This window comes from Psammomys obesus, unplaced genomic scaffold (genome assembly GCF_907164565.1).
Source record: "Psammomys obesus unplaced genomic scaffold, mPsaObe1.curated_primary_1811, whole genome shotgun sequence".
Lineage (NCBI taxonomy): Eukaryota > Metazoa > Chordata > Mammalia > Rodentia > Muridae > Psammomys > Psammomys obesus.
In genome coordinates, this window is record NW_026594428.1 from 18,510,303 (window position 1) to 18,538,172 (window position 27,870).

Genomic DNA, 27,870 nt, shown 5'->3' on the forward strand with positions numbered 1-27,870 from the left:
GACAAATGTGGACGCAGGCTGGACCACGACCAAGTCAACACTCAGCATTCCTCAGAAGTCTTGTAAAGTGGGTTTCTGTTTGCCAAGAAAAAGTGATTACTTTCTTCCCTGCTTCTACAGACCCGGCCCAACCTCCAGAGAGCGCATCTAGTTCTCTGCTAACTCAAACAGGTCTCCAATAGATCAGAGCCCCATGCTAGTTTCCAGGCTGTTCCAGCACACCTGCCCTTCTACCACCTACCCTTCTACCCTTCTACCTGCCCTTAAACCCCTTATAACCGGCAGGACCTTTCTGATGGTCCTTTGCTATCCTTTGTGCTCCCATTCTCCCTCTCTCTCTCCCTCTCTTTCTCTCTCTAATGTAGCCATGACAGGCTCTTACCCACCCCTGCCTCCATACTTCTAGTCTCCATTTTATCTACAATAAAAACCTTCCTCCTTAATTACATTTTCTTATACCCCTCCCATACATCCAGGCTCAAGTGTGAATGTAAACTTTGTGGACAATAGCTTCATGTTGCAATGTCAGAAGGTTGGACATGCCTTCTGGGAACTGGGAAGCTGGGAGAGAACTCTTTGTTCCCACTCACCCTTTGATTGCTTACATTTCTTTCCAAACACTGGGCATCACACTTACATACAGGGCACACAGGAAGAGCAACCAGGCCTTGTGAAGGGGCCTGGTACAGCCAAGTTCATTACCCTCCAACTGTTCCACCCAGTCTAAATCAGTAGATATGATCATGGCACCCCGAAAACCAGACCCTCCAGTACATGGCAGCCACGCTATCCCACTGACAATTAACCCAGGGCTGTAGGAAGAGAAGCCCCCTCTCTTGGTCCAGCAAGTACCAACCACCCCACACAAAGTGTGGGCTCTACTTTAGCCCTCACAGACTCTATGTCATGGAAAGAGAAGAGTTGGGGCATGGGGGAGCAGAGCAGAAATGAGAGAAGCCCCAGGCCACTGAGCAAGTCCCATGGCCCAGAGCACAGCTCCAGAACCTCCTTCTCAGGTCTTCTGGAAATTAGACCCAGTATAGGATGACCATGGCCCTATAGAAAGAAGCACCCCTCAGGTGGGCAGGGAGACAGTGGGACTCAACACACAGGGTTTTGGCAGAACCTCAGCAATGTCCCGGGAGCTGGGGCATGCACGTGGGAAGCAGGACATTCGGATGGCCCCAGACCATAGGTCTTCAAATGTGTGGTGCTGATATCACTATGGTCACTACTAGAGATACAGCTCTTGCAGAGCCCTTGCCTATACGGACGTATTGGGCACAATAAGGACTTTTCATCTCAGTTTGGAGGTACATAATCCAACTGTCTCCATGATGTATTTCTTAGGTGTGGCTGTGTCTTAGATGTATGCTGAAGCATGCAGGGGTTGGGGGTATGTGACTGACCTTCAGACAGTGTGACTGCTAATCTCTGCTGTCGACTTCACTGAATTTGGAATCAACTAGGAGATGCACCCCTGGTTATGTTATAAGTGATTAAATAAAACAGAATGAGCTAATGGCAAGACGAAGCTATATTATATAAATGCAGATTTATTGGGCGCAGCAAGGGAGGGGGAGGGGGAGGGGAGCATACACTTGGGGAGGGGTGGGAGAAAGAGAGTAGAAAGAGGGGAAGGGGGAAGAAAGGACAGAAAGGGGCAGTGGAACCATGATGTCTGGATTCTATAGGGATGGGCCTCTGGGAGAGAAGCCCCACCCCCAGGTAGAGGGCAGAGTATGGCACCCATGCCCTGCAGCAGGTAGGGACTTTATCAATAAGGATGCTTTAACTGGGGAGAAAAGACCCACCCTGAGTGTGGGTAGCATCATGCCATTACGTGAAACATTACACGAATGAAAAGTGAGTAGAGTGTCAGCATTCCTAGCTGTGTGTCCCTGACTGTGGTGGCAATGTGACCAGGGACTCACGTCCCTGTCACCATAGCTCAAGCTGCTCCCACCTCCATGATGGACCATACTGTCGGACTCCAGAGCTCAAATAAGTTGCTTTTGTCAGGTGTCACATCGCCACCGTGAGGAAAGTAACTAGTATGAGCAGTGAGCACGAACAGAAACAGACAGGCAAAGTGGCCAGCTGCCACCAGGTCTTTGGTACTTGAAACTCTCATGGATGCCTCACAGTAGAGCGTTGGGGAAAACTCACTTGCCAGCACAGGAGTGCTGATCAAAACTGTGGGAACTGTGGGAAGCAACGGGGGAGACTGTGAGGCATTTCCCAGCTCAGGAGACAGGGTTGTGCATTGAATGCGCAAGGGCCACTCCACTCCACAGGTGAGAGCAAACGCTAGAGGGCTGAAAACAAAAGAGGCAGATGGGGTGGGGAGGTTGGGGGAGTTCCAGGAGCAGCTGGAAGCTGTTTCCTGAAGTAAAAAAACACATCAAGAGGAGTCCCAAGCAAGCACACGGAGGAGCTGAGATGTGGCAGCTAGCTTTTGTAGAGTTTTTTAAAGATTTATTTATCACTTTTATTTTATGTCTGTCTGTGTATATGTATACCCACTGCATGCATCCCTGGTGCCTACAGAGGCCACATGAGGGAGCCAGATCTTCTAGAACAGTAGTTAAGGACAGTTACAAGATGCCATGTGAGTGCTGGGAACTGTTTCTTTGTTTCCAATGTCAAGCATGAAGGTGTGAGCTAAATGCAAAAAGCAGGTGGGACCCCAACTACACCCTCCAACACTGGGGAGGGATGAGAGCAAAGAGGAGAGAGGGTGGGAAGGAGGGTGGGAGAGGAGGGAGGGCAGGCAACCAATATTATTATACTCAATCAAGTTGTTGCTCATATATAAACCAGAGGCATTTTAAATAGTCAGGAATTCAGAAAGTACCCCACAGGCATTGAACACTAATATTAATATGCAAGTCAACATTCTCCACATCCTCCCACTGTTGGCGATCTTGCCCATGTCCATGGCCTCACTATTGCTAACCCCATTCAGGATCTGTGCCCTTCACCAATCACTGGGACCTCCTCACTGATGTCTCCCAGCATTTCAAACAGAATCAATGCTTCTGCAGCTCCTTGCTTCTTACTTTTTGACTTGTTTCACAGTTGGTATCATCATTCCCTGACCAGACACACCCAAAAGCCTTGGCTTCTACCTCATCCTTCACCCACAGCACCACACTATAGCTGTCTTCCTGGCATACAGCTCTCAGCCTCTACCCACCCTCTCTGCATCATGTCCCCTGGAATCACCCTGCTGGACACTGACTGGCCCGGCCCCTACCTTCCTATAGAACTTTCTATAGAACTCTCTTGTCCTCTAATATCACACCATCTACGTCATCCCCTCCCTTATCCCTATTGCTCCAACTGGGCTTTGAGACACTTTAGCTGAGAGACCTGCCTCTGGCTTCCCTGCCCACTGGCCAAGCCCATGTGTTTTGAGCCCAGGCCAGATGAAATGTTCCCATTCCAGACACCAGCACACCTTTTTCCCCAATGCTTAAGCAGCCAGTGCTAGGTTCTGTGTCAATCTCTCTGTCCTGTGAGCTGGTGAATGACTCATGGCTGGGTAGCCCCTCACTTCTGAGCCCCTGACCCCAGACCCAGTGCTGGGCCCCACAGGATAGCCTGTGTGATGGCTGTGATCACCAAACACCTATCACTGCTCCTATAATGGTTAATTTGAACTGTCAACTCGACACAATCTATAACTGCCTGGTAGAAAAGTCTCAGTGAGGGATTGTCTAGCTCAGGCTAGCCTGTGGGCAAGGCGGGAGGTGGTTCTGATTATGTTGATTGATACAGGAAGACCCCATCCACTGAGTGGCGCCATTCCCTGAATGTGGGTCCTAGATCGCATAAAAGTAGATACACTGAACTGACTAGCATAAGGTATACATCATTCTATCTGCCTGTGACCCATGGTTGTGTTAAATTCTTGTGGCCTCTGGATATGATACATTGTAACTCAGAATTGAGAACTGAAACAAACCCTTTCTTCTCTAAGCTGCCTCTTGTTGGGTATTTTATCAGAACAACAGAAATTAAACTACAGCAGAGGTATGCTCACACACCTGGCTGAGACCTGGTTAAAAAAAATGTCTGTATGTGTTTTAGTGCTGACACCCTGTTTCTGTTTGAGTGACACACTATTTGTTTAGTGTTGACACACTACTTTTGCTGCTATTTGCTTGACTCGGACCAAATCCAGGGTCTTCTGCTTGGCTAGCAAGCAACTTGCCACTGAGCTATCTATAGCCCCTATTCCAGATCTGATTACAAGAGTGTATTTTTTCATCCACGTGGGATCTACAGATGTGGGATCTACAAATGGGGACTCTCAGGATAGTTACAAAGAGATGACTTACTTACAGAGGCCAGAAACATAGGGAACATCAGTTACACAACTGCTTGAGACAGAGTAAGCAATTATGTGAAAGTGTTGGAGTGGAATGTTTGGAGACTGACTCTCACGTTTCCTAAGCTGGCCTCTAACTCCAGATACAGCCACGTGTGAGCTCATGATCTCGAGCTTCTGGCCCCTGTGCATCCAGCTCCTGGGTGCTGACATCACAGGTAAGCACAGCTGAGAGCACACCTGGCTTGTGCAGTGCTGGGGGATCGAACCCAGGGCGCTAAGCACACAGGGCAAGCACTCTATCGACTGAGCTACCCCCACTCTGAATGTACTGCAAATCCACAGAGCCACAGTGCACTTGGTCATGGTAGTGTATGTATTAGCTTCCAGAGATGACCCTGACATGTACTGCAAATCCACAGAGCCACAGTGCACTTGGTCATGGCAGTGTATGTATTAGCTTCCAGAGATGACCCTGACATGTACTTGGATTCACATTTACAGGGCTCTTTCTTATTAATTTCTCCTCGCTCCTTTCCGCAAATCCTCTGCAGCTCACAGAGAGCTATCCCCGGCATTTCTTTGTAGGTAAAGTGCAGGTCACCTTGTCAATGTGTCTAATTACACAACTGTCAGTGGAGCGTGAGACTGTGACTCTAGCCCACCAGCACCATGCCTGCTGGTCTTAGAGGGTGTCAGTGCTCTGGGGTGGCAGGCAAGCCTGCCTTCCTGAGGCAGCTCTACGCTGGAGACACGAGCTGGTGACAGCTCCATTCTGAATCCTGCCCAAGTGGGTAAAGTGTTGGTCCAAGATCACGGAGGGAATGTGCCCTTTGCATGCCAGCCGGCCCCTCTGGGTACCTGCTACTAGCAGATCCACTTTCACCTTTGTGGCCCACATTCAGGAGTCGCAGGAGCCCACGCTGGCCAGCAGCAGCACCCTGTGGGGGAGAACAAGGCCAGCTCTTACCTGCCTGCGCAGCAGTGATGAGGGCCGTGTTCCCTTCGCTGTCCTGCCAGTTGACGTCAATGTGGGGGCACTCTGCTAAGGCCACCACAGCATCCACAAAGCCATGGTAGCACGCAACAATAAGGCCGGTCTAGAAATGAAGAGGGGAAGTAAGTGGGTCAGAGGCACACAGCCCAAGCAGCAGCAGGAAGCTCTGGGGACGCTGAGAGGAAGGGCCATCCTCCAGGAGGCTGGATGAGAGGCGACGGGGACTCGTCCCCAGTTTTCAACATTTTCAGCTTTTTGGTCAACCACTTATTTGTTTGCCAGTGATCAGAGTTCATCCCCAATGTGTAAGGTCATTGGCAAATGGCTACACATTGACTCTGCCCCCAGGGATGTTTCCCTCTGGTGGGAGAGAAAGTATACCCACACTGCTGGCATCATATGTAGAAGACAGCTGTGTGGGGAAGACAGGGTGTGAGAGGTGGAATCCAGCATTAGAGCAGACTCACAGGCAGTGTTTAGAGCCACATTCAGAGGAGGCAAGAAAACACAAGCCCAAGGCAGTAGGACGAGACTGGGAAACAGCTCGAGCAGAAAAACACCGGGAGCAAAGCCAGACCTGGGCATGACCATCAGGCTATTCCAAGTGGCCCAGAGCCTGGGGCAGAGTGAACTGAGAGAGGGGCACCCAAGTCCACGGGGCAGCCAAGAGCCCTAGAACACTTTTTGTTTGTTTTCATTAATTTATTTACTTTACATTTCCAGCAGAGCTTCCCCTCCCTCCCTTCCTCCCAGCCCTTCCTTTCCCCTTATCCCCCCTCCTCAGAAAAGGGAAGACCTCCCATAGATATCAACCCTCCTTGGCATATCAAGTTGTAGTAGGACTGGGCACATCTTCTATTGAGGCTAGACAAGGCTGTCCAAAGGCAGGTAACAGAGCCAGAGGCAGCCCCTGCTCCTTTTGTTAGAGTACCAAGCTGTGTATCTATTACATGTGTAGGAAGCCTAGGTGCATCCCACGAAAACTCTTTGGTTGGTGGTTCAGTCTCTACAGGCCCAAGTTAGTTGATTCCTGTAGGTTTTCTTGTGGTGTCCTTGACCTCTCTAGCTCTTTCAGTCCTTCCCCCCCCCCTCCACAAGACTCCCAAAACTCCATCTAATGTTTGACTGTGGGTCTCTGTATCTGTTTCCATCAGCTGCTGGGTGAAGCCTCTCAGATGACAGTTATGCTAGGCTCCTGTCTGCAAGTATAGCAGAGTATCATTCAGAGTGTCAGAGGTGGGCTCTCTCTTATATCATTAGGACTCAGGGAAGAAATTGGCTCTAGGAAATCAGAGAGGAATGTGCTATAGAAGCTGAGCAGGTAACAGTGGTCCAAGGTGGGACCATGGGTAAGAGATATGTGTGGATTCTGGTATCTCATAAGGGTACATTTTCTTTGTGGATGAACCTGGGGTGTGTAAGAGGAACACGGGACCAAGACAATTCCATAGTCCAATCCTAAACAACTGGGTGGGTGTGCCACCATCCAATGAGGAGGTGGCCCTGGGCAAAATGGGTGTTTTAAATGGCAGCCATGCAGACCAGTGTACTTCATCTGAGGGGTGGGTGATGGTTGATTTTGGAGATTACTAATCAAATATCAAGAATATACAAGCTGGGTGGTGATAGTGCACACACCTTTAATCCCAGCATTCTGGAGGTCTTGGGGGTGCAGGAGGGGGGAGAAGGGGAGGAGGGAAATCTCTGGCATTGAAGGCTGGCCTGGTTTACAGAGCAAGTTCCAGGTCAACAAGGCTACACAGAGGAACCCCCTCTCAAAACACAAAAACCAAACAGAAAACAAAAAGAAAAAAAGAATATGTAATTGTAAGGCCCTTCTACATTTGCACTGGGAGTTTAAACTAGTGTGGCCACGATGGAAATTGGTGCAGAAGTTCTTCACAAAAACTAAAAACAGGCATAGCATCTGACCCAGCTATACCACTCCTGCGAACACGCCCAAAGGACTCAAAGCCAGCACATGACAAAAATACCAGCACATCCCTGTTGTGCAATAACAGGGATTCACAGCAATCCAGAACAAGGATGTAGTTTACATACGCATCAACCCATGAAAGGGTGATAAACATGGTACGGGGCAAGAGAGATGGACCAGTGGTAAGGCATACTTACTGTGCTGTAAGAGTGCTTGGGTTCTGCTTCCAGCCCCCACACAGCCCTTCACACCACCTGTAACTCTACTTCTGGGGCTCCTGCGCCTTCCTCTGGCCTCTGCAGGCTCCCACATGTGTACATGGTTCACATGACTCAACATACACATGCACATAAGAAGTATTTAAAAGTAGAAAATGTGGTACACATACGCAATGGAATTTTATTCAGCCATACAGAGGAACAAAAATGTGTTACTTGAAGAAAAAAAATGAACACGTGAGAGCATCATGTTAAGTGAAATAAACCAGACTCAGAAAGACAAGCATGCTATGTTTTCTCTCATATGCAGGATCTGGATTTCAAACACACATACACACATACACACACAAGGGAGACTATATAGTAGGAGGAAGGGCAAAAGGGCCCTAAAGGGAAAAATGAGAGATGGGAAAGAAGAAAAGTAATAAAGAGAAATACTGCATATTTGCTCATATGCAGAACCTATCTGTATAAAGATTGCACAGCTGTTGGAGGAAGGTCCATCTGTGTTTTCAGATTCCGATTTTAGTTCCTTGAGATCTGGTTACCACCCTCCCATGGGTATGGTTTTAATGTTGAACTATCTCCTGTAACCATGTGATGAAAAGGAATGTTCCCCAATTATCCCTGATTCGCTGATTAAAAGGCCTATACCTGGGCAGGGCAGAAGGAGGTATGTATGGCCAAAGTTTGCAGACTTTGAGGATGGAAGGATCACTGGAGAGAGAAACAGGAAGAGGAGGAGGAAGGAAGGAAAGAGCAGCCATGGGTTAGCAAAGAGAGAAGCACATGGCCGGCATGGATGGAGGAAACAGCCCAGATGAGAGAAGCAAGTATTTATGGGAATTATGGATGGGAGGTAGCCTGGGGAAGGGTTGGAGGTAGCTTAGAGGGTTAACACCTGCCCTGCCCCAAGTAAGATAAGGCTATTCTATAATCTATCAGGTGTCTGTGTCCTTTACTGATTCTAATAGCAGGTAAGATAATACCACTGTAATAATTATAGGGTTACTAATGAACATCATTAGACAATGCCTTTAAACTAACAGCAACACACAGCATTGATATCTATTACATCTATTATATAATCTCAGACATCAAAGCAGAAGGCAGATACTTGTGTGGTCAGAAAGAAGCAGAGCAAGGGCAAGCAGGAAAAGAGCAGGTATAGGGCTCAGACAGAGCTGGTTCTCAATAAATACCAACTGAAAAAAATCTTTAAAGACTATATGACATTAGTGTCACAGACAGCTCCCAGTTCATCATGGCTGACATGGGCAGATTGTCCTGTGTGCTCTGGTCTAAGCTCCTTGGCCCCTGGCAACACGAGGAGGTGGGACACTGTGACCAGCTGCCTTCACCATGGCAGCAGGAGAGAAGCTGAGAAGGGGGAGGGTAGAGAGATCTGTCAATCTGCAGGGTGCTTCCAATAGCAATGGCAAGTGCAAGCCCCCTGAAGCCAGGCTCAGGCCTCTGAGGTTTATCAGCATGCCATATCCTGGCAGCCCTCCAGAACAGACTTGTTGGCCTACCTTCACAGAATGGATGCTGATGCTGGCAGCTAAGACCTGCCTGAACCTACCTGGAGTGGGACACAGAGTGCTGGAATATGAAGCTGCTCACTGGCTTTCGAGGCCCTAGTGTCCCAAGCATCAACCATGAGGGACAGAGACAAGGTACATGTTATGAGTGGGAGCTAATCCATGCACTGCCTGGGGCAGGTCCCACCTGAGCCCAGGAACCACAATTCTAACTCTTCCCATGGGGCCCTGAACCACAGCCCTTTCTGTGAAGATGCCATTAGAACCTCTGAGGAACCAAAGCAGGAATAGCAGGGAACCACCTGGCTGCCAGCCTATGGCCAAAATAAGCCAGAACCTAAGGAGGCCCCCATTCAGCTCTTATTTACAGAATGGCCTCTATCTCCCAGAGGAAAAGGAGGAAGAACAAGAGTAGGAGGAGCAGGAGGAGGAGGGAAAGCAGGAGAAAAAGTTAAAGTCTTGACAGTAAGTTCCTCAGAATGTTGCCAGAGAGGCAGACAAGGCCTTTGCAGATGCGAAGTCAAATGCACTGTGGTAGATGCCCTTATAGGCAGAGGAAAGAGACAAGGGGAGAGGGTCATGTAAAAACACAGGCAGACTGGGTGGGGTATTGAGTCTTCCAGTCAAGGACACCACAGACTCCTGAAGGCCACCAGGGCTGGAAGAGGCGGGAAGGACTGAGAGTGGAGCACCACCCAGAGCGCTGCGCCCCAAAACTGCAAGACAATAGCTCCTCGTCGCATGAAGCTAACATAAGGCCAAAATTAACCTGGTAAAGAAGAGGTGTACATCTGTATTTGCTCTCTTCCAGGACAGAGGAAAGGTTCTTAACTCGCTGGCCGCTTGCTCCACCCCCTGGAGCACATGACCCTAGTCACCATCAGGCCTACACTAGGCCCTCGTAGGTCTGTGACGCTCAAGGAAAGGACTCCATTTTGGAACTCAGTTTAACTCTCTCATGTGCCTGAAGAATTAAAAAAGCAAGGCTTAGTTTTGTCAGAGGTATAAGAGGAGAGTGGAGATTCCACTGCTGCCCATTGAAAATGCACAAGCAAAACACCCAGGCATGACATCCTTACACACACAGAGAGATATACACACATAAACACATATACACACACACATATACATGATACATACTTTGAGAAATATATTGAGTAGATGACTCAAGAAAGCATAAATGTGAGATCTTATGCCAGGAGACACCTCTTTGTCCCCAGAAGCTTTCTCTGGAGGGCCTGATGCTACCGATAGATGCCTGTGTTCTCCTTCAAGTCACCTGTGAACTCCTAACTCACCCTGTGATGTGACATCAGAAGACGGGACCTTTGAGAAGTGACATACGATAAGGATGGCACTATCAGGAATGGGATTAGTGCCCACAGAATAGGGACAACTCTCCAGATCCCTTCCCAATATTCAAAGACACAGAGAGAAGGTGACCACCTGAAACCTGAAGAGGCCCTCCCCAGCAACCGTGACCTCTGGCTGCCACAGACTACAAAACTGCAAGGAAGAAATTTCCATTGTTCATAAGCCACATGGTCCACAGGGTTTTGTTACAGCAACCTCAGCTGAGCAAAACACTTATAAAGCAAGGCCCCGGGGTTACCTCCTCTGACACATGGGTTCAAGGAGATGTTAACCGCCACCTAACCCAGGCTCTCGGGAGCCAGATTTGATGAGTAAGCCTCTTTCAGCACAGCCAGCACCTGCTCTGCTGCATGGAGGGTGCCAAGTTTAAGTTCAGGCTAATCCCACAGTGGCCCAGCACTGTGAAAACCCAGATTTTCAATAACAGCACCTCTTAAGAGTTGGGCACAGTGGTGTATTGCTGTAATCTCAGCAGTCAGGCGGCAGAAGCAGCAAGATCTCAAAACACAAAGCCAGCTTGAGCTACAGGGCAAAACTGTCTCAAAACTACAGAAAAGGAATGGTACCTTTCCCCTTATCATAATAAACTGCCCTTCCGAAAGAGTGCCAGAACAGGCGCCCAGTGCTTCAAGCTCTATGAAATAATATTGGTGTTTTTAAATTGGCATCCATAGGTCAGCATAATGAACTCCAAGAAGGCTACCTGATAGTTCTCAGCTGACGGGGTTTTGAAATAGGTCGGCCATCCATACATAAAGTAAATTTTTTTTCAGTCCTTGAATTTTGAAGGGAGTGAGCACAGAGCAGCTGTGGGGGCTGGATGAGCAAGCTACTGGAACTGGCAGGTTTTCTGCCTACCCAGTCACTGCACCAACTTCTCCATCCTCCAATCTCAACTGTCAGCTCACGGTTGCACAACTGGGGCAGAATGCTCGCAGCACCACGTGGGAGTGCCCAGCTCATCCTGAACCTCTCTGCGTGAAAACACGGCTCGAGCATTTGACAACTTCCTGACTTAGAAATAAGATGTACCGAACACGCTGTAACTTCCACCTTATGCAATCACACACACGCATTTTTCTCCAAAGCGAAAGAAGGTTCTGGCCTTTTTACATCACCAAAAGCACCTCTGAAAACAACTCATAGATTTAGAAGCTTCCCCTCGCAGTCACTGAACAAAGCCCTTCTGTTTCTCCCTGAGGAGTGTGTGGTCCCTGGTGAAGCCCGAGCACCTAGATGCATGGATTTCGATGCTCCTGGGAGACATCCTTGCAACATGTCTGCACTAAAGACTACAGACTGAAAGGCTTGAACACACAGCCCCACTGCCCTTGAGAGAAGTTTCTGGGCAGCAGCTAGAGCTGACACCCCAACAGAACCCTTCTCCTGTAAATACTCCAGTTATTGCGGTCCCTGAGTCTTGACCAGCCGTCATCTTGGGACCACTGTCACTGTAGGCCTGCTCCCTCACTACGAAGGGGTCTGTCCCACCCACCACCTGAGAAACAGTTCCCAGAAAACAGGCTTCAGATGACGGCAGCTTGATGGTGTCAGCAAGATGGTTTGGTCAGAAATAGACTGCCAGTGAAAGAGAGATGGCTAAACTTGGGACAGGAGTAGTGACACTCACCTTCCATCCTGGGGCCTTGGTGACTATGCAAAATCAAGTCCCCTAGCTTCTTGGGGACTGGTCCAAACGACTGGCCTATCACTTTGAGAATTCCAGTCTGATTCCAGAATGGATGGGGAGCAGCTCGCAAGGCCTGCTACGTGAGGAACTATGGGCAACTAAAGGCTGCGGGGGAGGCAGAGTCAGCTTCCGACAGGGACATGTGCCTTAGCAGACTGCCTATGCCCCAGTAGATGACCCTATGTCCAGGCACATGAGGCAGCTCAGTGGGCCCCACAGAAGGAGAGGACAGGAAGCTGGGAGGGCTGCAGAGTAGGGAATGTGAGAGCAATCGTAGGGGTGGACATGCTAATACACATTGTAAACACGTCTGGAATCCTCAAAGAACAGAAAATAAATTTCTACAAAATTCATATCTAACTAGTTTATGCCCTGTCTTGCCTGAAGAGACTCGACGCTCCCATTGTTGAATTTCGGTTTGCACTGCCCCAATTTAGAATAGGATTAAACATCTTCATTGTCTGTCAGCCATCTGTGTTTCCGCTCCAATAAACAGTTTACTTATACCCTTTGTCCATTTCCTGCCAGCTTCTTCACCTTTCCTCATTGATCATACTAAGTTCTTTCTGTAATTCAAAGCCAGCACTGTCCAAGAGGTACAGAATGGATGTGTCATATAAAATGTTCTAATGGCCCTATTAATAAAAGCAATTATGCTAACAGTGTATTGTATTTAACCAACATATCCAAAATATTTCCATTTCAAGAGCAGTCAGCTCAGGAGGAAGGGAGAGATCCGTATTCCTTCCTTCCTATTTACTTTATATTTTGCCATCAAAATTTTCATTTTGATGTAACAAAATAATGAGAGCTTTCCATCATGGTAAGGCTTTCTGTGGTTTATGAACTTCTGCCTGGGCTGGAGAAATGGCTGGGGGGCGGGGGGGAGGAGGCACTTTCCACATAAGCTTGAAACCTGAGTTCAATTCCCCAGAACCCACATACAGGTGGGAGAAGAGAAGTGACTCCACAAGCTGTCCTCTGACCTCCACATGTGTGTGTATCACACACACACATGCACACACAAATAATAATTTTTTAAAGACAGAAATTCCTTCTGCTTGAGCATGGTATTATATTCCTATAATCCTAGCACTCAGAAGGTGAAAGCAGAGGATCAGGGGTTCATGGCCAGCCCCAGTTAGATAAGAAACTGACAAAAACTAAAAATAAAGCACCACAAAGATATTCATACTTCATTTGGAACACTTCAGGGTTTACACCTCATTTTTAGGTCTTTAATCCACTATTGCCTTAATTTCTGTAGGTGATATTTTGTAGAGGTCTAATTTTCCATTTCCCACGTGGTAAGCCAACTTGGTTATCCACATTTGTGGATAAATTCTCTCCATTCCACTTGTCAGTAACTCTGTCCTCAGGCATCTCCCAATGTCACAGGAATGCCAGACTGCCCTTGGGAGCTCAGTCCCATTATCCACGAGCTCTCCTGACTCCTGGACAGTCATTTCACACTGTAGCCTCCCTTGCTCCCCTACGCTCTTTCGCACTGCTTCAAAATTGCTACTCTGTGCATGCTAAGGTGTGACTGTGTGGGAAGCTTAATGTCCAAAGCGACAGCGTTAAGTGGGTCACGCTCGTGTGTGGACTGATACGAGTTATATTAAGGGCTTTCAGACAGCAAGTTCTGTTCTCGCTTGCTCAGGCACGCGGCTCTTCAGCACTTCTTTGTTCTGCCACAGAGTGACACAGCAAGAAAGGCTCTGCTGGACACGGCTGCTTGGTCTAGACAACCTGGCTTCCCAAAGCCAGTCACTTGACTATTGTTTACATGTTCCTCAGCGTACACCAATTTGTTACAGCAGAACAGAAAAGACTAATACAATCGCCAAGTTTGGGATTTTATTTTCTAAACCGAATCACATTAGGAGCAGAAGAAGCAAACTGTGCAAAACACCAAGCCACAGGCCATGAGAGGACAGCCAGAACAGTATTTGGAGAGCCAGGGAATTTGCATTGCCACATCTCTTAGGGAAGCACAAAGGCAGCCACTGTTCAGAGTCGCTGACTTAATACTGTTGAGCTATAAACAAGAGGAAATCACAGAGTCTAGCTGCAAAACCAACAGCTGGAAGTAAAGCGCTGTCCAGTGTCTCTCTCTGACCCACGTACCAGTCAATGCAGTATTCTCAGGAGTGTCTCATAAAGTTACAGCAGAGACCCCAGGATACCGAAGATGCCAGAGATGTAGGACAAATATGGGGCAAGCCACAGACACAGAGTAGAGTGCCTCAAGAGAGGCAATACAGTTGGACAGACAGGGCTACTCAAGCCCACTGGAACCTAGGTGATGCCTCCCTGAGCCCTGAATGGCAAACATGGGAGCTCCACATTAGTGGCCTCGCTTTAGTCAGCTCTGCCCTTGCTAACCAACCTTCTGCCCCAGCCCTGCTTGGAAGGGAAATGCTCCCTCTGCAGGTTTCTATACCAGACTACCAGAGGTAACATGCCTTAGTTACCTCTCTTGTCAGTGCAACCAAACGCCTGACAACAATCAGCTGCAGAGGAAACGTTTACTTTGGATGATAGTTGAAGAAGAGATACAATCAGCTGTGATGGGGAGGCCATGATGGCAGCAGGAGACAGCTGATCACAGGGCACCTTCAGTCAGAAAGCAAAGAGAAGACAGGAAGTAGAGGCAAGCTATGAAGCCTCAGAGCTTGCTCTCCAGAAACCCAGCATTAGGAAGGTTGAGAACCACTGGCCTACAAGGACATTTCTTCACACTGAAACCACAACGGTACCTAACTTGTTTTTGATTTTCACAAGAGCTGACAGTTAAGGGACTACTTTGGGTCTCAGGGATGACTTTGAGCTTGGAGTTTTGAGCCAGTAAGGGTGGCTAATACTTTGGAGACCCCAGAGATGGGCCAAAGGCATAGCACACTGAAAGTGACATGAGGCTTTAGAGCTCTGAGCTGGGATGCTGTGATTTCATGTGCTACATCTGGGTGTCAAGTTGACAAAAGGTAGGCTTGTGGTGATTCACTTTGATTGTCAACTTAATTGGATTAAGAAATGCCTAGGGAGGTTCTTAACCTTCCTAATGCTGCGACCCTTATACAGATCCTCATGTTGTGTTGACCCCCAAACCTGAAATTATTTTCATTGCTCCTTCACAATTATAATTTTGCCACTGTTATGTAAACATTTGTTTTCCCATGGTCTTAGGTGACCCCTGTGAAAGGGTTGTTCAACCCTCTCAAAGGAGTCACAACCCATGGGTTGAGAACCACTCGCCTAGGGCATTAATGACATATACTTTAGGGATTTGTATGTGAAGGCATTTCTAGAGAGCTGTAGCTCAGAGGCGAAGGTCTATGGTAATAAGTGGCATCACACCATGTCCTGGGGTTCTGGGTGAATAAAAAAAGAAATATTCACCCAACTACCAGCAATCCCTTCCCCCTGATTCCTGTTCTGCCCAGATGTGAGAAAGCAGATCCCAGCACGAGGCCTGACCTGGTCTCTTGGCCAGTCCTTCCCTGACTAGATGGATAGCATCCCCTGAACCATAAGCAAAAAGCCTTTTACCCTTAAGTTGCTTCTTGTTGGGTACCTGGTAGTATTGATAAGAAAGACAACTATCATACTGAAATACATGATTGTTGTCATGTCAATAATCAAGAAGAATTACCAGATGTTATAATAATTGTGGTTAGAGACTTATAACTAATGCCACTTATGAGCTTGGAAGATCTCCCTCTAGGCTTCAACTGGGATTTATTGTATTTTTAGAAGACATGAAAGCAATGCTGTTTTCCCACACCCCACTTCCTGAAAAAAGTGTTGCTCTTTTAAAATTAGGACAGAGAGCTAAAGAGCAATTTTTCTATTGTATAATCTCATTAAACATTTACAATGAGGTATATGAAGAATTTTAATCATGAGAAAAGTATTAAATAGTAAAATAAAATAAAAATAGAAAAAAAAACTTTTCTAAAAAATAACTCTGAAAAATTAACTATTACAATGCGTGGGGACAAACCATGGAAGAAAACCACCAGGATTTCAGCATCATTGGTCTAGAAGAGGAGGCTACTCGCCAGCTGAGGTGGGTTAAATGAGAATGTCCCCCAGTCTTTGAAACTTGCTCCCCAGTTGGTGGCACTGTTTAGGGGGGTCATGGAATCCTTAGGGGCACAGCGTTGCTGGAGGAAGGGCATCCCTGGCAACAGTTCTCAAAGTTTTTCACCTGGTCCTACTTCAGCTGACTCCTCGGCTTTTGTTGTGTGGCTGAAGCTGTCGTCCCTCAGGTTCTCAATCCAGCCGCCTGCTGCCATGACAGCTGCTCCCACTCCCGAGGCTCACCCTCATGATGAGCTGTTATCCTTTTAGGACTGTAAGCCTTAATAAACTGTTCCATGGGTTGCTCTGAGGAAAGGCAACCAAGACACAAGTGACATCTTTCTTCTACAGTAGTCTCCTTCTTGTGTGACAAATAGGTGTTTCTCTTTTAGTAATCAAAAACTTAATTTTTTAAGAAAATAAAAATTTCAGCAAAGCCTCCCATCTTGTGCCTTCAAGTGCCCACGAGGTTGTGAAAACCCATTACAGAGGAGAGAAAGCTGCTTTTTGCCGCACAGAAAGCACAGTGAGGGTATCGATAAGCTTACCACACCAGCCATCAATCAGCAAGTGAACAGAAACTGAACCTCTCAAGGGCTAGAGCTTATGACCAGCTCTATGGATTTCTTGGGGAAGAAAAAAAAAAAAAAAAAACTCCATGAAACTCAATAGGATCCTAAATCGCCCACTAGTGTCAGACTCAGAGAATTAAACCCCTTTGGACACATTTAGGCTATCTGCCAGCATTCCCCATCTCCCTACCTGCTGGCAGGCCCTCAGCGATCAACATGTCCTACTCAGTGCTAAATAGAACCCTACTCTGTGTGTGTGTGTGTGTGTGTGTGTATGACAGTCTATGTGTGCATCACTATATGTGTCTGTGTACATCCATGTGTACACACTCCATATATGCACATGTGGTGAATAGAGATTGATGTCATATGTCTAATTCAGTGCCCACTTAATTTTGGCACAGTGTCTTTTCACTGCACCTAGAGCTCACTGATTGGCTAAACTGTCTGGTCAATAAACCCTTGGGCCCCATTCGTTTCCTGCCCCATACTCCAGAGCTCCTGTCTCCCTGGCAAGCACTTTATACATTAAGCCATCTCCCAGGCTCCCCACAGGTTTTTTTTTTTTTTTTTTTTTTTTTGAGATAAGATTTCTCTGTGTAGCTTTGTCTGTCATGGAACTTGCTTATAGGCCAGGCTGGCCTCAAACTTACAGAGATCCGCCTGCCTCTGCCTCCCAAGTGCTGGGATTTAAGGCACATGGGATTTAAGGCACATGCTGCCACTGCTAACAGCACCCCCGGCACCCACTTTTTTTTTTTTAATTTTTTATTAATTACACTTTTTTCATTTTGTATCCCCCCATAAGCTCCTCCCTCCTCCCCTCCCGATCCCACCCTCCCTCCCCTTTCTGCATGCATGCCACTCCCCAAGTCCACTGATAGGGGAGGTTCTCCTCTCCTTTCTGATCTTAGTCTATCAGTTCTCATCAAAAGTGGCTGCACTCCTCTACCGTGGCCTGGTAAGGCTGCTCCCCCCTCAGGGGGAGGTGATCAATGAGCAGGCCAATCAGATTATGTCAGAGGCAGTCCCTCTTCCCATTACTATGTAACCCACTTGGACACTGAACTGCCATGGGCTACATCTGTGCAGGGGTTCTAGGTTATCTCCACGAATAGTCCTTGGTTGGAGTATGAGTCTCTGGGAAGTTCCCTGTGTTCAAATTATCTTGTTCTGTTGCTCTGCTTGTATTTTATATAAGAAGTGGGAAATAGTAAGCGCTGGAGGGGACGGGAACAGCACCCACTTTTTAAAAGACAGTATTTTCACAAACACTGAGCCAGATGCACAAATGCTACTTTATACCATATGAGGTGTGGCATGATTCAGTGCAGCCAATGCAAAGGGTGGAGAATGAACAAACTGGCCCAGGATTCTCACAAACGACTAACCCGGTTTCGTCCAGCCTCTGCCCCAGCCACTCAAGGGAGGTCTCTAGACCCATAACATCAGTGTTGCCAGGAGCTGGAGAGAAATGCACACCCCCTGAGTCAGAGCCTACACATTTTAATAAGCTCCTGAGTGGCCTGTGGGACTTGAGGCAGGAAGATGCGGACAAGGGTGCTGGGGGAGGAAGGCTCTTGGCTTGACAGTGAAGATGCTTACACTCTCCAGAACGGAACACAGGTCCACACAGCTCTGCCTCATTCAGCAATGCCAGGCACAGAGTTCAACTCACTTTCCTGTTCTCCTTTGACTGTGGCTGTTTTTTGTTGTTGTGGTTTTTTCCTTTGAATAAAGAGGTACATCCACTCTCTTGCCTTGTGCCATGTTTCTCATGGTCTATCCTAATAAATTCTTAACTCTTTCCAGCCTCCTACATGATGTTGCCAGCACACTGCCTCCTTGAGAACAAATGGCAGCCACTTGTGACAGGCTGGGCTGCAATGGCCATGAAGAAAGGCAGGAAATGGAATTGGTGGCTTGTATTTGGTCTTCTAGATTTAAGACGACGTAGGCATAGCTGAATTTGCCCAGAATGGGTAACTCGACAAATAGCCACAGAAAGCAGGCTCCAGGAAGGAGAGTCCCATTGCCTCTGGAGCCGTCTCCACTCACCACCGGACAAAAGGAGGCATCAGTAGCCTGCTAGGACCTGGCAGGGTGTGGAAACAGGAAGAGGAACCAAGACAAATGCAGAGGGTCCTTCCTCTTGGGAAAACTGGGTCTAGGGAAGAAGCCCAGGAAGTAAACAATGCAAGCTGAGCTGACCCAGGGGACCATGGGTGGCGCAGAGCGGGTGGAAATTGGCCTGTGCTGCGAAGGGGTTGGCACAGCGCAGTCAGAAACATCTCAGCCAGTCACCAGAGGGGCTGGGGAGGACAGGACCACGTCATGAAGGCAGATGCATCTCCAGGTCATGGTGGTTCACAATGAGGGTTGAGCCATGGCTAAGTCAGGGAAAATCACAGCAGGGTCTTCCCGGAGTGAAGTGCATTCAGAATTTCTTCCTGAAAGCCTGGCTCTCAAAATAGTCTTTAAATACATAACCTTCCCTGCCTTTTTTTTTTTTTTTTAAACCAGGCTGCTGACTCACTTGTGATCTCAGAGGTAACTGAAACTGACATCTGTCTCTCTGACTCATAGCTGTCAGGACGGATGACTTCAACAAGGCATTCTGGACTCTGGAATGTCTATGCTTACAGGTGTTCATTAATATCTCCTCATATGCTTTCTTTATGTAAAAGAATTTAAATTATAACCTTTTCTAAGTGAGAAGGTGCTCAATATCATTAGTCACCAGGGAATGCAAATTAAACCCACAAAGAGATCAGCAGCACCGTACACCCACCAGAATGACTAAAATTAAAAAGACTGACAATAACAAATGTTGGCAAGGGTGTGGAACTTGTGTGTTCCAGCAGATGGGATATGAGATGGAAGCACCACTGGAAAACTAGTGTCTGTTAAAGCTTAGTGTGTGCCTACCTCATGACCCAGCAATGCCACTCACAGACACACACCAGAGAAATAATGTACCCAAATCAAGACAGATACAAGAACACTGGGAGCCTAACTCCTAACTCACAGCCCCAAATGTCAAACAGTGTAAACAGTCATCATCAAGAGACCTGACAAATCTGAGAAGGGCAGCTTATGCTTGCTCTTCTACTTCTTGGGCTTCGTTGGAGAAGAAGAAGAGGAAGAGGAGGAGGAAGAAACGTTAAAGGGAGATTGAAAGAGTAAATCTGGAAGTACACAAATGTAGAAAAAGATGCTTAACAACAAAAGCACAAACTCTTGCTGCATGCAGCAACACTGACACATCTTGAACATTGAACAGCCAACCCCAAGGAGTACTTGCTGCCCTGTAACTCAGCAATTCCACTTTAGGGTACACGCCCAAGGATATTTAAAGCACAAATGCAGAGAGAGACCTGTGCACCTGTGCTCATAGCTGCATTGCTCACCATAACTAAAACAGCCAAGGCTTCAGCAAACGAACAGACAAGCAATGCATGTACACACATACAAGACTTTCACCACTCTATGAAGGAATGGAATCCTAATACATGCTACAACATAGACGAGACTGGAAAATACTATGCAAGTGACATAAGTCAGGCGCAAAAGGGCACATACATCCCTGTGCTAGTTAGTATCGTGTCCAAAAACAAAACAAAAAACAAAAACAAAACAAAAAAAATCTTGAGTAAGTAAGGGTTTTTATTGGCTTATGGTTCCAAAGGGGAGTCCATAATGGCAAGGAAATCATGACAGCAGGCAGTGGGAACAAGACGGCTGGCCACATGTTGTCACCCAGGAATCTGAAAGTGCTAACTACTAACGGGGCGAGCTCTAAACCCTCAAAGCCTACTCCCACCCCCAGCGATGGACTCCTTCCAGCAAGGCTGTACCTCCTAAAGCTCCCATGATCTCCACACACAGTACCACAGATGGAGTGACAAGTGGTCTAGCACCTGAAGCTGGGGGTAGGGGCATTGGTCATTCCAGCCACTACAGGCCGCCTGTGTGAAAGACAGAGTAAGCAAATCATAAAGACAGAATAGGCTACACAGCATGGACGCCGAGGGAAGACCGAGCTGGTAATGGCTTCCCGGTTACAGGGGTTGTTTCTGGTGGTAAATCTTTGGGAACCGTGGTGACGGTTGCACAGAACATGAAGGTGAGTAATGCTACTAAGCTGCGCTCTTGCAACAGTGGTTAAAGGAGCCAGTTTTCTTACACATATTCACCACAAATTTTAAAAAACAAACTATGAAGGGGAAACACACACACACACACACTGAGCTGTTCCTTTCAAACAGGGGAACTAACACATGAACCGCTTCTTTCTGCAGCTGAAAAGGGCTGGTGACGTGGCTCAGGAGTTAAGAGTGTCTACTGCTCTTGCAAGGACCAGTTAGGTTCCCGGCACCATGTCAGGAATAGCACCACAGCCTCTAAACACACTTCCACTGGATCTGACTCCCTCTTCTGGACTCCGGGTTCCTGCACTCAGACAAGAACAGTCACCACCCCACCCCCACACACATGATTGCATACATGCATACATACACACACACACGTAATTTAAAAAATAAAATAAATAAATGCAAAGAAAAGGCAACTTAGATTAGTGGCACACAGGACACAGATAAAGCTCAATACCCTTTATGATGACTGGAGGAAACCAGTCGCCGAGCAAGGCTGTGTGACTCCACTGAAGCTTCTGCCTTGGCTCCACTGAGCTACAGCTTTAAAGCAATCTGCACCATATGGCCACCTCTGACAGGCAGGGATTGACTTGGAGAAGGGTAAAGAGCAGTCTAGTGGAAATGGAGACCTGAACCTTTAAGTGAGAAATGAGCACACAAGATGTGGATACAGCTGCATGCCACACATAGCATCTGGCTGATCTTGCGTGTGTGATGTGCCACACATGCAAGATGACAGTGGAACTCTGCTGCCCACAGCGTCATAGCCATCATAATGTCCTGCCCATGATGGACTTGCGGTGAATCAATTCACTATGCTGACAGTCACATGAAAGCACGGCACATACTCGAGGTTCAGCACGCTGTGTCTGATAACAATATTTGAGTATGTTGCTGGATTATTTGTTTCCTGCCTTATGCCTTTCATCATTTTTATTTTTGTACGAGCGTGTGTATGAATACACATGTCTGTGTGTTTATGTATGTAAAACTGTACATGTACAGGTGTACGCGTATACTGTCTATGCTTACTGAGGGCAGTTGACAGCCTTGGGGTCAATCCCCAGATGCCAACCACCCTGTTTTTTGAGACAAGGTCTCTCACTGGCCTGTAGTTTCTCAGGTAGGCTAGCTGGCTGACCTATGAGCACCAGGAACTACCTGTCTCCACCACACAGTGTCAGGATTACCCTTCCACCATGCCTGGCTTTTCCTATTGTGGGCTCTGGGGAGGGGACTCAGAGACCGCGCTACCTTTAAAGCTCTGACCGTTATTTTTAATATGTTGTTTTACTAGCAAGAAGAACTTTTATAGTAAAACAGGTTGCTCTGTTATGGTTGCCACTGCCTCGTGTCTCCTGTTTACCTTGTTTTTACAGCACCTGAGGTCACTGAGGGTCTGCCCACTAGGCTTTCAGGAGCAGAGTCCATGGCATCAGTCATTCTACACTTGTAATGTATGGCCAAACCTGTTGAAAAGCACCCAGCTGTACGTGCATACAGCACACACTCTGCTGTATATAAAGGCACCTTCGTGAAACAGGGTGGGACCAGCCAAGCACTTTGAAGCTGGGAAGGCAGGACTACAAGAAGGCGTTAACAGCGCTCTGCCACTGAATGAGAAATAGTATCTCCCCAGGGAGGAGAGAACACAACTAAAGTAAGAGAAGCTGGAGAGACTGAGCAGGGCAGAAAGAAGACAAATCCACCTCTGACTGGGCCCCAGAAGAGGATACACTGAGGGAGAAAAAAAAAAATCTAGTACTCTTTGTAAAACAAAGCAAGATGCAGAAATCCAAAACCATTTAGAACAACACCCATGTACACACCCAACTGTGTATCAATTTGAAGTTCATATTAGCACCAAGTTGAGGTATGGGTTCTTAATAGCAAGTGAAATTGTATGCAAAGGATTCTGGGATTACAACTGCACACATAATGAAGTCATTTTATTGCTTTGGTGTGTTTTCCTCCTTGTCTGGAACAGGCAGTCCAGCTTATTTGAGGAACAATAGATGCCCCAGGCACAACCAAGACCAACTTCTGAGCTAGCCACAGCAGCTCCACCGTGCCCTGGATGTACTTCTCTAAGAAAGCACTGCCCTGTCCAAGAAGGATGCTGCCCACCTCCCAGCTCTTGAGCTCCAGACTGGCATCATTCACTAGAGGAAAACGCTGGTGACTTCCAGAGTCAGAATCATCCAGAAGGCGATGACCAGAAAAGACAGGAAAATGTCAGGGTGTGGGATGCACAAGCAACGTGCAAACCTCAGGAGAACATACAGATCCCGGGATGCCCGGCACACCCTGCTACACGGGGTTCTGAGCTATGCTCCCCTCAGCTACTACTCCCTCACTGTACTGCACACCTCAAAAGAACACACGCTGCGGGGCACAGTGGCACAAATGGCAATCTTCACAGATTGAAGCAGAAGCAGGAGCATCCCAGGTTCGAGTCTAACACATGCTCCCTGGTAAGATGCTGTTTCAAAATATAGATTTTTACAGGGTGACGGGGTATCTTAATTCTTGGTGTACATCAATATGATCTTATTTGGAAATAAGTCTAAAGATCTTAGGCGGTCGTCCAGGAGACAGTGAGAAGAGTACGTGAAAACTGGAATGATGTTTGGAGCAATGCCGCTACACGCCCAGAAGTGCCTGGCTGTGTTGGGACAAGCAGAGGCACAAGTGTTATGCACAGGAGACATCTCGAGAGCACGGCTCTGCTGTCCCCTGGATTCCTGACTTCCAGACTTCAGAACTGTGGGTTTAGGACCCAGCCTGTGTGGGGTTTTTTTGTTTGTTTTGTTTTGTTTTTGTAAGGAGGAAATATGAACCAGCACCCCTCCCCCAACCCAGCACCAGGCTTAGTTCCTCCCCGACCCCTCCATGCTCAGGCTGCCAACCCTTGCCCCACTTCCCACTTTGAAGCCCCCCTCCCTCATCTTGGGCCACTGTCAGCTTCCTCTGCTGGTTCCCAGAAGCCCAATTGCAGCTTACACCTCCTCTATAGCCCCTCCCATTTAAGGGCTGCTCATTTGAGTCAGTTTCTCATTTTCCTGAGACCTAAGTCCAGGAAAAGTGTGGTTGTTCATCATGTGGTTCAGTGGGGTGACAGCAGGGTGATGATGACAGGTAAAGTTCCCTCAAAGAACAAAGCTGAAGGTCCAAATGATGATTAGCTCAGAATTGTGAAGGGTTTTCCTCACCAGGAGAAACAGTTCTCTTCCTTGTGGCCTGCAAACACTGCTTCTCATTTCTCAGCGAGGGAGGGCATGTCTAGAGACAGCAGCTTTGAAAAGCACCCTCAGTCCTTGTTTATGAGTCCCTTCAAGGCCTTTATTCATCCCCATGAGCTCTGGAAGACCTGGGGGGAAGGGGGGCACAAGGGATGTGGGGCTCCTAAAGTCCCAAGAGATGTTTCTTCTATTGGGCAGGGTAAGACAGGAAGCCAAGAAGAATGACTTCTTGGCAGAAAACGCTGTGACAGGAAAGGAGTTCACCCAGATGGGTGCCAGGACCCCAAAGCCACTGGGACTGAGTGAGACCTGCAGTGAGCCCTGGAAGGGAGGGTGCAGAGTAGGAGCAGACTGGAGGCCGGGAAAGGTGGCTTCACAGGGCTGGTAGCAGTCAGGGGTGAGCCAGAGTAGAGGGCTGAGTGGGGGAGGCAGCAGGGGACAGAATCGGGGTTCTAGAGGTGAGCAAGATGGAGAAGTTGAGCTGGAGCACAGATGAGAGAGAGATTGGCCCAGAGAAGAGCCAGGACTCCTGGGTTCCCTGGTTTCCGTTCTTCACAACAGAAAAGTTTACTGTGGAGATAAATATGTATATGAGACAAAGAAGAGGTGAAGGAGGAAAAGAGAACGTGGCTGGTTGTCTTGTAAATTTTAGCACTTTTGGGGGCAAGGGGATTATCAGTCTGTGGCCAGTCTGGGCCCAATAGTAAGTCCTACGTATTCCTCAAGGCAACACAGAACAACTCTTCTAAGAACATTAACTGAATGGACACACCTGCCTCCAGAAGTGGTTTAGCTATCTATCCGCGTGCCCGGTTAAAACAGCCAAGACCTTGCCCCTCTGCATAGCAAGGAGCAGGCCCCTCCATCTCATTGGCTGTATCAAGGGGCTGCCTCCGACAGACACTTTCATGTTCTCTATGCAGAATGCATGCTTTGCCTACAGTCCATGGCTTAAGAGACTCAGTGGGAAAAACTGCCTTAGACCCTGGAAATTCTGCTAGGTTTCTAGCAGATAGCCAAAACATTCTACCCTATCTCTTAAAGACTTTCCCCCCACCTCGTGGGTAATATAAATATCAAACACAAGTATATATAAATTGATCAGCCCAAATATACAAAGATATCAGTTACACAAAATAAACCAAAGAAGATGAAAATACCATTCTTAAAAAAAAAAAAAAAAAAAAATCTGTTTGACAAGCCTACAGAAAAGCAATATCATCTCCCCAGCAGGGTCCTCTCACCCTGGCAGTGGCACCTGTTGTAAAAGTAGGTATTTGCTTGGCGCATTTGCAAAAAAATAAAATCTGACTGTGCCGTACACGCCGGTACTCAAAACCCTTAGTCATTTGCGTACCTTTTCTTCTCCCAGCTACAAGAAGGCTGGGCAGGCTTTTAACAAGAGGGACAATACAGCTGACGGAGGAAGTACACAAAGCAAACACTTTGCAAATGTCATGTACATGCTGCCCCTTTCAGTCGACTGAAGGAAAATGAAAAGGAGGCCATGGGGCAACTCACACCAGCAGAGATTCCAGGGTCCAGCTGATCAACGCGCTTGCCACCAGGTCTGAGGGCCTGAGTTGTCCTCTGCCCTTGCACCATGACGTGCACAGACGTGAGCACACAGTAAATAAATAAATAAATAAATAAATAGAAACAAATCTTTAAAGAGACACCACAAGAAACCATCCCTCAGGAAAGAGTAAGATTCTTGGAGATGTAGCTCTGAAGCAGGGAAGAGGGGAACAGGGGGAGGGGAGGCCAGGAACTTCCAGGTCATTCATTTAGTCTAAGATTCTAACTCCCTAATTAGAAAACTTTACTCGGGACAGAAGAAGAATGCTTGGCATCTGCGAATCTCTGAGGTACCACCCTCACCTCCGGCTGCTTTCAGATTCACTGTGGCTGCAGCTGTGACACCTGGGTACACCTGCCCCGAGATCACTCTAGACTCAGGTCCACGAAGCGCATGCCTCAAACACTTGCTTTCTAATCCCTGGAGCAGTGTCTGACCAAAGGAAGCTGCTGGAGTGGAGCTGGGAAACGCTGGTTGTGCTTTGTTTTTTGTAAAGAATAATGAGGGAATAGCTAAGGCTCTACCTCCAATACAAGGGTAAAGGCCGAGGGAAGTATATGTTGCAGTGCATTAAGCCTGTCACCGCGCAGAAAAGGAAAGGTGACCCTGTCTCGCCAGGGGACACTTCACACAGCAATGCTGTGTTACAACTATATAAATCTTACTTTTTCAGTATAAAATCAACTCAGAAAGTTGAGATAATAGCATAGTTATAAAGTCAAGAAAGAGTCGCTAATCTTGTCAGCAGAGAAGTGCTGAAGACAGAACGAGAGGGGAACATGGGAAGAAGTAGGGGAGGGGGATTAAGAATTCCTTCATCAGGAGAAGAGGACCTCCCCTATCAGTGGACTTGGGGAAGGGCATGCATGAGAAAGGGGGAGGGAGGATGGGATTGGGAGGGGAGGAGGGAGGAGCTTATGGGGGAATACAAAATGAATAAAGTATAATTAATAGCAAAAAAATTAAAAAATTAAATTAAAAAAAAGAATTCTTTCATCAACAAATAAAATAAAATAAAGAATTCCTTCATTTTCCAGAGAAGCTGAGAAACACCAGCCAGAATGGAAGGCTGTGGAACTAAGGTCAAAACAAAACAGACAGACATGGGCATGATGGCATTCATCTATGATCCCAATTACTCTGGAGGCTGAGGCCAGAAGATCTCAAGTTTGAGGCCAAGCCAGGCAACACAGTGAAAATCTGTCCCAGATGTGCACATGTGAGCACGCACTCAACACCACTCACCACACCACAAACAAAATAAGAATAAAACATATGACATGATGCAGATAGGAGGCTGCATCTGACTCGGAATGGGGAAAAAGAGGGTTAGGAACAAAAAACTCCATCTGCCACAGCAGCACGCCATGAGTGTCCTTCTGAACTTATAAATCAAGACTCATCATGAGAGAGCAGGTTCCCTGCCAGAAGAGCAGCCAGCCCTTGCCAGATGGAACGAAAGTGAAAGCAAGAACGGTGGAAAGTGATCATGCCTGGACAGCAGCCAGGTGAGAGGTCTGAGGCAAAAAATGCCTCAATTCACCACCAGCTCAAGCTCTTCAAAACGTTTTCTGAATGCATGTGTGTCTGGTACTTGAGCAAAGAAAAACACAGAAGTAAGAATGCAAATTAATGGGGATACTGGCAGAACAGAAGGCCCAGGGAAAAAAAAAGCCCTTTCTCTTTAAAGGTTAAGTGTTAAGGAAATGACCTGGACAATAGAAAGAATACATAAACTTTGCTGGGCAAGTCAATCAGTAAATAATAAAAAAACACACATAAAGCCAGGTGTGGTGGAGCACGCCTGCAATCGCAGAACCCAGGAGGCAGCAGGGTGCAGATCTCTAGGGTAGCCTGATACAAACACCAAGAACATGTCTCAACCCCACTGCCCCTCCCCCAACACACACATAAGCCAAGCATAGGAGTTTACACCTCTAATCCCAGTACTTGTCAGGCTGCACTGTGAGTTCAAAGGCCAGCCTGGGCTACAAAGTACCTTCTCGACCAACAGGGGCCACAGAGTAAAACTCTGTCTCAGAAAACAAAGCTGGGGTAGAAACTTAAGGGGCCCAGTAGATGGTTCATTAAAGAGAGCTTGCTGCCAAGGCTGGCTACCTAAGCTCCATCTCCAGAACCCAT

General features: G+C 47.4%; 1 protein-coding gene across 1 annotated transcript in view; it reads right to left on the bottom strand.

Annotated features, from left to right (window-relative positions):
• The window catches only part of Ankrd33b (ankyrin repeat domain 33B), a 76,947-nt gene that overhangs the window by 28,472 nt on the left and 20,605 nt on the right, over positions 1-27,870 (bottom strand). Inside the window, exon 2 of the mRNA XM_055619025.1 lies at positions 5,307-5,436. Within this exon, the coding sequence (XP_055475000.1) occupies positions 5,307-5,436 (130 nt within the window). The remainder of the gene's footprint in view (positions 1-5,306; positions 5,437-27,870) is intronic.